Source organism: Zootoca vivipara, chromosome 2, assembly GCF_965207765.1.
Source record: "Zootoca vivipara chromosome 2, rZooViv2.hap1.1, whole genome shotgun sequence".
Classification (NCBI taxonomy): Eukaryota; Metazoa; Chordata; class Lepidosauria; order Squamata; family Lacertidae; genus Zootoca; species Zootoca vivipara.
Genome location: NC_142584.1, coordinates 27,708,115 through 27,723,066, shown reverse-complemented (window position 1 = coordinate 27,723,066; position 14,952 = coordinate 27,708,115). Strand labels below are relative to the sequence as shown.

The following is a 14,952-nucleotide window of genomic DNA, read 5'->3' as shown; positions in this document are numbered from 1 at the left end:
TCCGATACAGCAAGAAGGTGGCTCAGAGCTGGCTCAGCCTCTCCAGAGATGGCATAGCCAAGAGCCAGCTGGACCTACCTCTCTGGATTCAGTGAGAGACTTGGCAGAGAGGAACCAAAACTATGACATAGTTGTGGGGTGGGCTTTAAATGGACTGGGACATTCCTGTGAACTGCACCTCCGCCGGTTTCCTGATGTACTTTGCCAGCTCTCCCGGTTGCTTGTATTTGCCACAACTACTTTGTCTCCAGAATATTTGCACAGCAACGCAAATCAAAGGATGCAAAGCCTGCCGCACTAGATTCATTTCCAGAACGACCAAATAGGCAAGTACTATAAGGAGGAAAGGAAGGGGCCCATGGAGCTGTATGAACTGAGAATGCGCCACTGGACAAAATCTAGTATCCTCCTCCAGAATCTGATTCTAACAGTGTTTTTCAGAGTGCCATAAATTGAGAGGAAACTGGACTCAAACCTGCCTGGAATCCTAACCTGGATGAATGCAGTTACTTACAAAAAAGCACTATTTTTCTATTAAATATTCCTGTTGATAACAGGATATCTTAAAGAGCTAGTGGTGGGCTGCCTATATTTTTTCCTCAAGTCTCTCTTTGCTCACCAATGACTACAAAAGCTTGCACATAACTAGCGCAGGGAAAGGCTGTCTCCAGTGCATAGACAGGGAGGCCTTCCATTGTGGAGAGAGGCAATTATAGAAAGCCGGTCTCTGCAATTACCCATGCCTTGAATTTGGGTACTGGTGGCACAGGATAAGTTCTGTTTGACTTGGGAGGAGGGCACAGTGAAAAGAAATATTCTGTCCCTGCACAAAGCCTTCTAACACACACACACCCCTGACACAAGGTGCCTCTGGACTATCAGGAGGGATTCAGCCACATACCATAACTGTGGATTTGCACATCTAAAATAAATTAAAGCACCCCTTGTCACTGTAGTGCAACAAAATCACTTTAGAAAATTGACTTTTTGTGGTTTGTGAAGGGATGGAAGTACATTCAAAATTGCAGGATGAATGCATGACAAGGGGAGACATGTAAACATCCCACAATCAAATCAGGATAAATGCTCCTCGCCGCATAACTCTGCCCCACAAGCAAATCAGAAGAACAAAAGCTATGTGAAGTCTGATATAATCTAACCTCCGCCTATGCTCTTTGCGAGCATTATGAGGGCAAATATTCAACAAATTAGTTTCCTGGAGGGGCCCTAAGCCACTTTAGGGCAGGGAACAGAAGGGACAGCTAACCTAAATTGCGGCAGGTTGTTGCTATGGCTTCATCAGGATGAGTGTGGGGCTGTGTGTGTGTGCGCGTGCGCCTCCCTTTTGCCACTCTGAAGTGAAGCTGTTGTGCCTGTGGTACAGGCAAGGGGTGAGGCTGGGCCTTTCCTTCCCATTCACACATTGCTGAGATGGCAGCTCTCAGGAGCTTGTCGAGCCCCAGGTCTTCCCCTCTGAGGCCTGGCCCACCAAGCTGCTCATGACTGTGTGCTGCTGGAGCTCCACGAGGCTGGCCTGGGTGAGGAGCTACGATCACTGCAATGCGAACAGAGGTGTGTGGCGGAGGAGTCCACTCCCACCCCTTGCACTGCTGTGATGGAAGATTGGCTGAACAGCTGAGCAGAGAAGGGTGGCAGTGGGGATAAAGGAGAGAGCTTCCATCCCAAACCAGTTAAGGGACGACCAGAGGCAGCAGCTCAACCAAAGGTAGCTGGGAGTTAGCAAAAGACTTCCACCCTGGCCAAGACCCGCCCATCTGACTGGGTTGCCCCAGCCACTCTGGGCAGCTTCCAACATATATAAAAACATTATAAAATATTAAAGACTTTTTTTTAAAAAAACCTTTCATATACAGGGCTGCCTTCAGATGTCTTCTATAGGTTGTACTTATCTCCTTGGCTCAGGGGTCGCATAGCTCCCTATCACCCAACATTTCTCTGATGAAAATAGCTTTCCTAAGGGAAAGCTAGACATTCTGGGATCAAATCAGAAACTGGGATGGCTTCTGTAAATCTGGGACTGTTCCTGGGAAATAGGGGCTCTTGGAGGGTCTGCAGACTGGCTCATCTGAACCACCTCTGTGCTTTCTGCCTGGATGCCGGTTGCAGGGGTTGGCTCCCTACTGTTCCCTTTCCTTCTGAAGAGAAGTCGTGCCAGGGACAGAAGACACCAAGGCTCCTATTTCCCCCTAGCCACCTAGGTGTGCACATATTAGAAGCTCATTGTGACTAAGAGACATCAATACCAAACTGACACACACACACACACACACACACACACACACAGAGAGAGAGAGAGAGAGAGAGAGAGAGAGAGAGAGAGAGAGAGAGAGAGAGAGAGAGAGAGAATGTGTCTTGGTGCAGACCTTAATCTTCACCTCTGGGAATTTATACATATGTGCTCCCCACATGCACTAGGAACTCTATACTGGCTGCTATAACTTATCAGGCTGCACAGTATTTCCTGATTTAATTGCTCTTCTTTACTAACATGAACAAGGCATGAAATCAAGAAACTTCCATCAGCAGAAATAGAATATTATGTTGGCAAACATTACCCGGCAGCGTTAGCCATTCTGGGATGCTGCTCATGGCGAGGGTGTAAACTCTGGAGGTTTCTTCTTTCCTCCAAATTCAGAGATGGGGTGTGTGAGTATGATGATGATAATTATGATGGGGAGAATAAGATCACAGGGCGGTTCCTAGTTAAAGCAACACACCAGCACTACCGCACACTCCTGTCCCTCAGCCCCAACTCAATTCCACGACTTGACCGATGCCAAAGGGGAGCTGGTAAAAATGAGGATTTGCACAAGAGTAGGGTCTTCTCTGAATTTGTCAATGAGATTAGGGTTGGGTTGCATATCGGAGAAGGCAGGGGTGCTGAATTTATTTCATCCTTGAGCTGTGAAAGCTTGGGTGAAAAACAAACAAACGTTAAATCTGAGTGTGTCCGAGTCAGTGCCTGTATATTTGAATTTGCAGAAGACTTCTGATGCTGGTTTGGGAAGTTCCCAGCTGCGTGAGCATGCCTATACAGACCGCACTCTATGAGCTTATACAACAATATGCTGTGTACAAACACAGGGATGTGTGAAATTGTATGGATTCAGCAGCTTATGTTTTCATGTGCAGGAGGAGCCAAATAGCATCAGTATTTGTAACTTTAAGTGACAATATGGAAAAATAAAAATAAAACACACATTTGTGTTAGGCTGAGTGAGATATGTTTACACACATGCACGGAATGTGCCCACCATCGCAATTCTTCTTCTATATATGTAAGAAACCTTCCTGTGATTAAGCAAGAAGTGCTAAATAACCAACAACCCCCATTTAATCTACTCCCTCTCTCTTTCTCTCTCCTTCCCTCCCTCTCTGCTGTGTTTCCACTATCTCTTTATTAGGGAAATGCCAGTTTGCAACACAAACTGAAAACACAGCAGTGACAAAATCAGTTAGCAAATGCTTATATATTAACACATTTTCAATAATTTGTCGTCCCCCAACAGATCATTGGTGGAAAATTATTTCCTTCAGCCCAGCTGTGCCTGCTACCCAAACACTGCTTCCTGGGCTGAGGGCTTGGGGAGCAGAGTGTATCCCAGCTAGCCTGCGATTGTCAAAAGTAAAGAAAAATGAAAGGGGTGAAGAGGCAGCGGGAAGGATAGATAAATAAAAAAGGATTTCACTTGCAACAATGTGGTTAGTGATGAAGGAACATTTATTCTCTAGAGATGTTTAACCTGACGACATCATTTTTTCTCCTCTAAGCTGCCTTTAAGCTACAGCAATTTTCTGTTCAGGAAGGCCCTGTCATTTCGGAGACGCACACCGCTTGGGGTGACCCAAAAGCTTTGCAGGATCCTCAGCTTCCTTCAGACTTCAAACAACATGTGGCGGCATGTGATGCGAGTGTAAATTTTAACAGCAGCTTTGACCCACTCTGCAAATTAGCGCACATTAATCGAGTCACCCGTCGGCTACAGAACCTGCTATATACATTGCTGGATATCCAGGGTGCTTCATAGTAGAGCTTGCACCAACTGGGGCAAGCAAGAGGTCTGCCTGCTGCAGAAGCATTGAGGATCCCACCCTCCCCAATTACGCCAAGGGCTGTTTCAAAGCACCAAGCGACTCAGCAGGATGATCACAATCTTTGCCGATTATGCTGCACTGAGAAAAGGATGCCACAATGCTAGCAAGCCCTTTCAAGATAGCTTTGCCAGGCTTTTTTTCTTTCCCTACTAAAGTTGTACATGACTAAGCTGAGCCACAATCTTGTATCTCACCCCTGCACCCCACACCCTTAAAAAAAAATTACACAACGGAAGTCATTAGAGCAACCTCTTTCTTCTTCCCCACACCCTACTACCTAGACCCAGTAGGAAAAGATAGTGAAGCTGGCGGTTTCTGCAGGCCTGGCAAGTGTACACCATGCAGAGGAAAGGAGGAATTCCTGAGGGGCAGCTGGGACACTGGCCATGGCTGCCTGGGGCAACTGCAGGATGCAGTCCAGGGCTAGCCCCCAAAGTGCCTCGGAGGGAGTTGGAGCCGCCCGGGCTCTTGGCTAGTCATCGTTCTCCAAACAAATTGTTTTTGGAGACACACAAAGAAATGTTAATATGCTCCAAACAAGCCCAAGAACGGACAAGTAACAAGGGTGTCCTTTCTAATGAAACCGAAATAGAGGCAGATCCTGCCTTTGACTCCAGTCATATCCTTTCAAGAAATAACTGGCTGCCGGGCATGCGTGTGGATATGTGCATAGAATGATGGGTACTGATACCATTTTCCATGGGTGGACTCAAACTTCCTTTTTAGGATGGAAGAAATATGCAAGCCAACATGAGTAGCGGCTAAATTTTATAAACACGCCAGTAAACATTAGTTGAAAATTCACCTTATACTTGTGTAAGCAGGTAGTCACAAAAGTATTTAATATGAGAATCCGATTCCTATGACTTTTTCAGTTGTTATTCTCTCAGTGTGAAAATAACAGTAATTGTGTGGGTCACCTTGTGTTCCTGGATGAGCAAAACGCAATAATTTCGCGTACAAGGGATTAATTAATATTAAAGCAATTCAACTAAAACTTTGGCTTTACTTGGGACTGAATAAATCAAACTTAATGAGCCAAATGTTCAAATTTTATTTGGGCAGTGGTAACACCCAATTTGTTTCATCCCCGCCATTTACAAGTGGCATTCACTGCCAAAAGAATCTGGAAATTCTCAACAGCATCCAGCCTGGTCATTAAGACACACAATAATAACCCTTAGCATCAGCTATAAAACCCGACATTTTCCAGCTATTTCTACATAAACCCACAGGCACCATCAATTTATTTAAAACAAATTTCATTATACATGTGCAATAAATTCATACACAAACATATATGTGCAGGTGTCTGTTTTAAAGATATGCTATTTATGTCGTTCCACGCCTGTTTCTTATCTACACACACAGGGGAATTCCCTCTATCTGAACCTCAGTTTTCTAAAGTTCCCTGTTAATTGAATCCATTTTGAATCCTCCTAATATGCCATATAGGGACCCAGGTGGCGCCTTGGGTTAAACCACAGAGTCTAGGGCTTGCTGATCAGAAGGTCGGTGGTTCGAATCCCTGCAATAGGGTGAGCTCCTGTTGCTCGGTCCCAGCTCCTGCCCACCTAGCAGTTCGAAAGCACATCAAAGTGCAAGTAGATAAATAGGGACCGCTCCGGCGGGAAGGTAAACGGTGTTTCCGTGCACTGCTCTGGTTCGCCAGAAGCAGCTTTGTCATGCTGGCCACATGACCTGGAAGCTGTCTGCAGACAAATGCTGGCTCCCTCGGCCTATAGAGCGAGATGAGCGCCGCAACCCCAGAGTCGGACACGACTGGACCTGATGGTCAGGGGCCCTTTAATATGCCATATAAGAATTATAACTCTTGATAGTATAAATCATGTAAGTATTTTGTCTGGGTCCCTTCACTTCTAAAATGATCCAGTAAAGTAGTATATCACACACACACATTTTTTGCATGCATTCATTCAGAGGCACACCAAGAGTGTCAAGCAATAAGCAACTGAGAGGACTATTGAAGGAGAAGCTGGGTCTTTAAAAATATTGCTTCCAATCTTTAAGTTAGGAAAGAGAAGCTTTGAACACTTAGTGGGCCTGTGGGAGAAAAGAGTGTCACTAGAGATTGTATCAGCGGTCCCCATTGCATTTAACATATGTGAACTTATACACAGTTGTTAAAAATGCATGAATACAACTGTGTTATGACAAAGCATTTTAGTGACGTCACTGTTAAAGCTGAAGCGAAATGTTCAGTTTTTTTACTTATGGGTGATGAATCTCGATTAAAGAAAAAATACCTCGCAAAATTAATGGGCCTAAAGCTCATGGTCACTGCTACACCGTGTTAGAACAATGGCCCATCTAACTTAATATCCTGCCTTGATTAATGTAAAAAGTACTGTCTGATTCTAAGGAACCCATGGAACAATTACAGAGTGACTGAATTCAGCAGGAACAGTCCTACTCTACCTAGGTGATGGATTTGGAGCACCAGTAATGGGTAGCAAATTGTCGCATTATTTAATTATTATGGGTGACAGAAGGGAAGGCACCTTCTATCCTAGGTACCAAAACATCTTGAGCTGGCCCTGAAATAGTGCCATCCTGCTGTCCACACCCAGCCTCTTCTGCCAATCAAGACAGAGAGTTAGAGATCAACTGATTGCGGTTGTGTACCCTGGACTGTCTATTGACCAGTATCTGCTGGTGGGCCTACATAGCATGGTTTAGGCAATCAATTATTAAAATGCAAGTTTTCTACCTGGCTGGGAAGGTTTGTTTATATATGCCCTGCTCTCTGGAAAGCAGAGTTTTCAGGCAGCCTACTAAGCGCAAAATGTGGTTCTTGCCTCCTTTAAAATATTAGACAACAGGGCTCGGCTGTGCTCTGCCCAAGCCTAGACCAAAACTGGACCATGAGATAAGGGCAAACATGGTGAGGAGCTCACACTCAGTCACCATGGCACACTCACCTAGGCCTTAAAAGGATCCAACTGTGGAACAAATTGGGGGCAGGATATGATCAATTACATCATAAACTGCATCATCTGCTTAAGTCCATCCTCAAGTCCCAGTTCTTGTTTTTAAAAATACTATTTTAAACTAATAGGAACTTCAGGCACCGATCATCAACTTCTGCCAACGATAGGAGGAGGAAAAAAATGGGCTAAAGCCCCAAACAAAACAGAACAAAACCCCAAACAGCTAATCCTCCTACACAGCATCTAAAAAATCTGCAAGAGAGACTTGGAAAAATCAAAGGGGGAATGAGGGAGGCCGAGTAAAAGCAAAGAGGCTGGAGAAAGGGCTAGGAAAATGAATCTGTTGAGTGAAACCTCTCCTTCTCCTAAATTCCTCTGTGCCGGCGCTGTGGGCTCTAGCCACTCATTTAATGATCTTGTTCGCAATATTTCTTTGCCCAGTCTAGGGGAAATGCAATAAGCACCAGGCTAAACGTGTCCATGCAGCTTTGCTGAAGAGTTAGCAGGCTGAAGTGCTACGCAGTGCGACCAAAAGCAGAAGCCCAAAGGGATTCCACTAAGAGAATATCCTCTCTGTTTTAATCATCTTAGCCCAGACTGTCTTGTAGTTCAAAACAAGAGAGATTCCCCCAGTGTTCCCCTCAAGCATTCATAAATCCCTCATGCAGCTGATTGGAACGGAGGGATGTATTCTGAACGAGTTAGTCTTCTTTTTTTCTTCAGGGATTCCCAAGCACAAGGAGGAAAATACTGAATCCCCAAATCTCATTTTCTCTCTCTGAGACTGCTGGGCACCCCATTCTAGTTCTCTATCCCTGACCTACACATCCGAAGCGCAGAGAGCCCTATGTTTCAAAGGACCCCTCTCTTCTAGACAGCGCTATAAGGAAGAAGCAGCCACCTCACTCTGCAAAACTTGAGCAAGTCCTGGACCTGAGCTGTCTTGTCACTGCAGCTTCACAATGCCTTCCCTCCAGATCCTTTGAAGAATTAAAACCAAATAACAGCTGCCTCCTTTCTCTTGACTAAGACCTTGGAACAAACCAGCAATAGCCCCCTCCGCCCCCCCCCACCAAGGTGGTTGGCCTCATAGGCCACTTAATGCCAGCGGTTAGGATGCCATGAATTTTTAAAACTCCTTCAAGCGCAAATGGAAGGGTTAGCACAGTTGGGAGACTGGGATTTCCGATGCTGCTGCAAAGAGGTTTTTGAAGCAACGGCTTCCTTTCCTCTGGAGATCCTAGGCAAGGAAACATGTGCAGCTCCAGGACCACAGTGATGGGAGTGAAAGGAAGTGCAGTGGTGGTGATACGACAGGCGTGCCAAACCCCCCTTTCCCCACCCCCGGGAGAAGTTAAGGAACTAGACTCACATTGCAGCGAGATTCTTCAGCTAAGGGAGACACGCCTGGGATTCAGCTGGCTGGAAATTGGGTTGCAGCACTTTGGAGGGCCAAGTCGAGACAGACAGATTTATATTTTAAATTACTTCACGCATATACATACAGAGCATCCAACTGTACCGGGGGCGTAAAATTCGACCACAATAGAAAGGCAACTGGGACACAGGGAGGCTGGGATGAACCCTAACAAAAAGCCATGCATATGCCATTGGGTGACACAGATTGTATTCAGGATAACAATACACATCAAAAAGAAATTTCACGCGCATGGTCTCTATGTGCCATGCATTCACCCGTTGTCTCTAAGAATGCATTTCCGAAAGTTGGACCTAGATATATCCTCAATAGCAATATTAAAGCCCCGGAAAAGTGCGATCTCCTTGATCTTGAGCTCGCATCTGACTGATGCCACACCAGCACCTCTGCAGCCAGACAGCACACAGGTGCTACCCTGGAACCGTTAACAACTCCTGTGACAACTGAGAAAGCAAAACAGACGTGCCTTTTGGGAGGGTGGGGGGAAAGGGGGGGGAGGCGGTTAAAGCCCTGACCTTTAGATCTGGGGATTCCAACCACGTGTGAAGCAGGTAGGTACAAAGAAGCGGACTTACCTGCTGGAGGTAGAGGAAGGCCGGGGGGCAAGGTAGAGAGTGTGGGAGCAAGGCTGAGTTGGAGACCAGGAGGCAGCCTGAGTTAGCCATCGAGCAGAGCATGTGTTGCCGGCAAGCCCAGGAGCGGCGATGCTGGCAGCTCCCTCTGCTCCCAGACCCTCTGCTTCTTCCCTTTACAGTACTTGCTTTTTCTCCGTGGTTTTTCTTTTGGCAGCTCCCCCGTGCGGAGCTATTTAAGAGGGCTCCATTGGAGGAGCTGCATGCTGTGTCTCCAGCTCAAACAGGGAAGGAGCAGCGTGCAGGCTGAGAGTCACTTGGTGCCATTAGACGAAGCTGCTGAATGAATGCATGGTCCGCAAAGGGTGTGTGTGTGTATGTGTGCGCGCATTGGGGGGGGGGTGGAGAGAGAGAAAGAGAGAGAGAGAGCAGGAGAGGGTGGGGGAGAGGGTTGAGAGGCGGGGGAGTCCCCTGTGCATTCAGACATCAAACAGCTCACTGCGAAACCAAGAAAAGCCGGAACAGCTGAGCCTGCACTTAACCCCTCACCTGCTGCAACTCTGCCTCTTGCCCTGTGATAAATAGGCCACCAAGCAGGCTCTGACACTTAACCAGGGTACCTGGCTCAAGCCCGCTGCCTAATCTTGCATTAGCCCAGAGAAAATACAGAGTTATCGTCAGCGGTTCCAGGGACGATAATTTCAAGACCCACAACAGGGGAATTATTCTGCTGTGGCATCCACACTTCCAAAATATGTCTCTCTCTGCTCCCTGCAACATTCCTGGGTATAGGAAGCTTCTCTGTAACACAGGGTACCCAGCAAAGAAACCCTGGGATAAAACCCACAGTCTCTCTCTCCCTAAACATGCAGACAAGACAGACCCACTGCCCAAATACCACAGAGAGGTAAGCGAGACCTAGATTCTCACACATATACATCCCTGCACGCAAAGGCCTTATATGCCCTCTGCCCAGACATGGACTTGCACACCTACAGGCACGCACACATTGTTGCATGCCAGGCCTGCACAGATGGAAGCCAGCTGACCTCTCCTGAAATATGAGCAGAATTTGGCAGGAGATACGTTTGCTGGATTATTCCTGAGTGCTGGGTAGCTTGTCCCACAGGAGCTCAAATAAGATCCCAGCTCACTGCACAGAGCCTGTTCCCAGCAGCTTTTGCAGGAACAGGAAGGCATTGCCTTCTGCCTCCCCGGAACAAGGCCCGTGCTGTCTGGGATCTTCCCGTCAAAGGCATGGGTCCTTAGGGGCTGCGTTCATAGGCTGCTGTTTAGTTAGGTCAGAGTGCGGCAGTTGCTCCCCAACTCCTTGTGATTGGGCTTGCTTATGATCAGGCTCCGGGAATGCCAGTATCTCCAGCCTCTACTCTAAGCAAAGTGGCTAAATGTTGCCCACACCCACCGAAACCTGAAATGTTGGTATTTTAGCACTGCCAAATTATGGTTCTCCCCCCCTTAAAATATGGTATTCCAGGCAGAATGCTTCTAAGCGCACACAGAGTGCCTTTCTATTCCAGGGACAGCTCCCCCTCTGCGAAGTACCCATGGTAAAGGGAAATTGACATCTGTTTCCAAACACCCATTTTAGAAAAGAGAATTTTTTTAAAAAAAAGCTGCATGCTCAGTGCTCTGCCCTGTGATACGCGAAGGTGCGGGATGCCCATCTCACAAAAACTGCACCGAAGGCAGGATGCCTGCCATGTGTGTAGCTTCTTCCACTGGTGCTGTACAGATTTCACCTGTTAGAATTTTCCCTTCAATGCAACACCTCTTGGACAGGAAGCCCTGCACTTTAAGCTCTGCATTGAAACGTGAAGCTAACACAGGCACATGGCACTGCAATGGGTGAATCTAAACCTAGTAGAAATTCTCCCGTCGGTGTAACTTGCAGACATCTCCCTCTAACTTCTTGTTTGAGAGCTTCTGTGTGTGGAGGGTGGGGGAGGGGTGGGGGTGGGGGAGGGAGTATGAAATTCTTCTCAGGCTTGTAGGATTCTGGGGGAATGGCAACCCTAAAGCATGTGTGGCTTCTCTGCCTTTATTCCCTCCCCTGCCTGTTAACCCTGGATTACACACATATGTACGGACATGCATAAATGAATCACTACAAATGATATACAAATTCTCTTGGCCACTTGTCAGAGGATGCTACAGACTAGCAGCTCATCAAATAGTTACATGCACACGGTGGTGGCAAACAAATTGCTATCTGCATCCACCCCTATCATTTTCTTATCATGCTACTACAGTTGCACATCCTGATAGGAGTGTCCATTAGCTGAGAGTCCATTTCTGGGGGAAGCCTGCTGTGAAGCCTCTGCTACCCATCAGTGACTTCACAGTAAAGTTTAGTATTGTCATAGCAATACGAAGGGAGCTGAGGCATCGTGTGAAAGTCTGAGGAGGACGTGCATCTCCCCACTCTGACACTGGTAAACTCTGAGCATTTCACAGCCGAGCTTTGCTCACGTGTTAAGAAGACCCTCTCCAAGACAGTGAGTCATGGATGCCCATTTGCAAATTCGGCTGCATGGATTTATTTATATGTTTCAAATTAGCCCCGTCACAAGGGAATGTGGTAAGAAGCAACATGTAACACGCAAGTTACTAAAAGGTATAAAACACCAGTGAAAAGCATAACACGTTGTTAGCTCACAAATTTAAACAATTTCAGTGGGTTTGAAACCTCATCATAAAATGTCAGCCCAAAAACAACGTTATCATGGCGTTCAGCAGCAAACACACAGCAAGCGTTCTGGTTCAGATTCCTATTCTTGGGATGCCTCTAGAGCAGGAATTGTCAACCTTTTCAGACCCAGGACCCACTTTTAACCCAAACATGGATTGGGAGACCCATTTCTTACTCTTTTACCATATATATGCATGGTGGTAGTGCTCCTGTTGCAACCCACCTTGGATCAGGCTGCAGCCCGTTAGGGGTCCCAGCCCATCAGCTGAAGACCAGTGCTCTAGAAAAAGGCAACCCCAGGGTTTGGAGGAAAGTCTCTAAGAAAATCAGCGTGGACTTGTTGCATGGGTGGCCCTGAGGTAGCAACTTTTTTCTCCATGGTTTACAGACCTAGGAAAGGGCAGAGCTCTGGTACCCATACACTGAGATAGCAGCCTATCTCTCAGCTGCCTACAGACTTCAGGAAGGCCAAGGCTTTTTATGCCTATTCTACAGATGTGCCTCGCACTGAAGGACCGCTGGCTTTTAGACCAGTCCCACATCTCCACCCAACCCAGCTTCCCCGACTGCTTTCTGCTAAAGCATTGGAAGGCCCAGGGTAGATGTGCCGGTCAGCTGCAAAGCCACCTGTGCTAGGCTTCGCTTGCTGTGCGGCATAAACGTGAATTCCATGTTCAGTTCAGCCAGAATGTGGGGTACACTGCAATTGGGCTGCCTTCCAAGGCTCAAAGGCAGAATTTTCCCTGCCAGGCAGAGATGCTTCTAAGTGAGTTTTATTGGGTGATTCTTCCTGGTGCAGCAGTCATTGGAAAAATGTAGAGTGTAAGACCGGGGGCTTGAATTCTTCTCAGTTCTGTCTACATACACACACTCCATCAAGAAAATGCATTTCTACTTCTCTTTGATGCACTGTGGGGTCCTGGGGGAACACAACTCTCCCCCATGAAAGCTCTCTGTAAGTGCCACATGGCACTGATGTGGTGGAAATGGTGATGGGTGTGGCTGCCTTTCGCAGCTTTCGGACAAACAGGGTGCAGGCACTTACAGATTTACAATGTGAACAGAGTCTGCCACAAACCTCGGCACCTTGGCACATCTTCTCAGGAAATGGTTCAGAATAGCAACCTTATTGAAGAGCTGTCTGAAGCTCCTTAGCAGCTTACGTTACGAGGGACTGTAGGCAAAGGAGAGATTTATGGGTGTTGCCCCAGGTCTCCCGGTGAAAAAAGTATATATGCTAAGAGCCCCAGAGAGCAGAAGGCAAGTCAAGGGTTGAACAGACAGGAATCGAGCAAATGCTCTTTCAAACTGGCTGGCTGCTTAGGTCACAGAGCTGTCTGTTTCTAGGTTAGCATATACCCCTATGTGTTAACTCCTGGCAGCAACAAAAAAGGAAACTCTCAACAAAAACAGGATTCTGTCTGGTTCCGCAGTGAGACTGGCCTTACTTTCGATCACCTTCCCACGCTAACTGTAGAGCTATCTGCAAAGTCTCAGGATATAAAGCACAAAATGGTGCTGCGATCATTCTAAAAGACAAAGAAAATGAAGGGCAACTTTCCCAAGAAGGGGAGGATATCTGTCAGTACTTTGAAAACACACTCCCTTCTGCCTAGCTCAGCAAAGCTTTGTGGAAAAATGGAACCAATGATACAGCAGATGGCAGAAGATCCACAAGTAGAATTGTGTGCCATCTATGATGCTTATACTAAGGGGCTGGCCATACATTACGCAATCCACTTGGTGTGGTTTTTAAGACTCACCAGCTACTTAACGAAAGGACAGCCAGCATGATGCTTCCCCTCCCTGCAAGATGCTTTCATAGAACCAACAGAATAGTAGAGTTGGAAGAGAACCTGAGGACCATCTAGTTCAACCCCCCGCAAGGCAGGAGTATGCTGCTGTCCCATGTGGGGATCAAACCTGCAACCTTGGCGTTATCAGCACCACACTCTAACCGACTGAGCTGTCTGTTGGAATCCAACTACCACCAGTCCCAGTCAGCAAGGTCCATGATGAGGGGTGATAAGAGCTGTAGTCCAGTGACATCAGGAGAACCACTACATTGGCTATCCCTGCCCAAAGTAACACCTTAGAATTACAATACAGTGGTACCTCGGTTTAAGTACACAATTGGTTCCGGACGTCTGTACTTAACCTGAAGTGTACTTAACCTGAAGCGAACTTTCCCATTGAAAGTAATGGAAAGTGGATTAATCGATTCCAGACGGGTCTGCGGAGTACTCAACCTGAAGCATACTTAACCCGAAGTATGAGTGTAATTGGTTCTGGAAGTCCGTACTTAACCTGAAGCGTACTTAACCTGAAGCGACCTTTCCCATTGAAAGTAATGGAAAGTGGATTAATCCGTTCCAGACGGGTCTGCGGAGTACTTAAACTGAAAGTACTCAAACCGAGGCGTACTTAAACCGAGGTATGACTGTACCCATACATGCCCAGGGGTCATTAAATCTGAGCTTGACTTGGTAAACACAAAAATATTTGTTCTCAACATGACCCTATCCCTCCCCTCCAGAGGGAGGGAACAAAGTCTTCTGAGCTTAAGGTACTGAGCACTACTGTTGGGGGGGGGGAAAGAAAACTCATATTCTTGTGTACAGTTGAGGAGAGGGCTGGGATATATACTGTACCCACTGGACTATGCCTTAGAATGCCCAGAATGCATCAGTAAGACTCATAGTTCTCCAAGTGCTTTTGAGGTTTGGTGCCCAACCAGAGAGAATCCCTGCCATTCTCCCATGCTTCTCCAGGAACTAAAGAAAGGAGTGGGGAGGCTCTCCTTGGTTTTGTGCTCTGGTGAGAGCCGAAGATTGACTCGCTAGCAGCAAGCTCACTAAGGGTATTTGTGGATCCTTGCCCATGCCCCCAAACCCCACACTTTAACTGAGCTTTTAACAACAAATCCAAATCATGCCTTTGCCTGTCATCCCTGTGTTCCCACTGGGTGGCAAAGGGATCCTCCCTCCCGGTAAGCAGGAATCCTGTGGCAGCATTGTAGCCAAGGAATCTGCTAGGACTCAGAGTTCTAGACATCTGTACAACCTCGAGATAAATATATGGTCATTTTCTGACACCTCGCACTAATACTAATACAACACAATGTCCAAGGCGCATAAGAACAGTGCAGTTGGCAGCACATGGACC

The 14,952-nt window shown here is 46.9% G+C and overlaps 1 protein-coding gene across 7 annotated transcripts in view; it reads right to left on the bottom strand.

The window, feature by feature from the left end:
• The window catches only part of RBFOX3 (RNA binding fox-1 homolog 3), a 349,017-nt gene that overhangs the window by 53,806 nt on the left and 280,259 nt on the right, over positions 1 to 14,952 (bottom strand). For 3 of the 7 annotated variants that reach the window (XM_088661490.1, XM_088661491.1, XM_088661495.1), the window contains exon 1: positions 9,081 to 9,286. The exons of 3 other annotated variants lie outside the window; for them this stretch is intronic. In XM_088661490.1, the coding sequence (XP_088517616.1) occupies positions 9,081 to 9,182 (102 nt within the window). In that variant the 5' untranslated portion in view covers positions 9,183 to 9,286. Of the gene's footprint in view, positions 1 to 9,080; positions 9,311 to 14,952 lie in introns of those variants that run through there. One more of the 7 variants, XM_035104189.3, reaches the window with a different exon arrangement.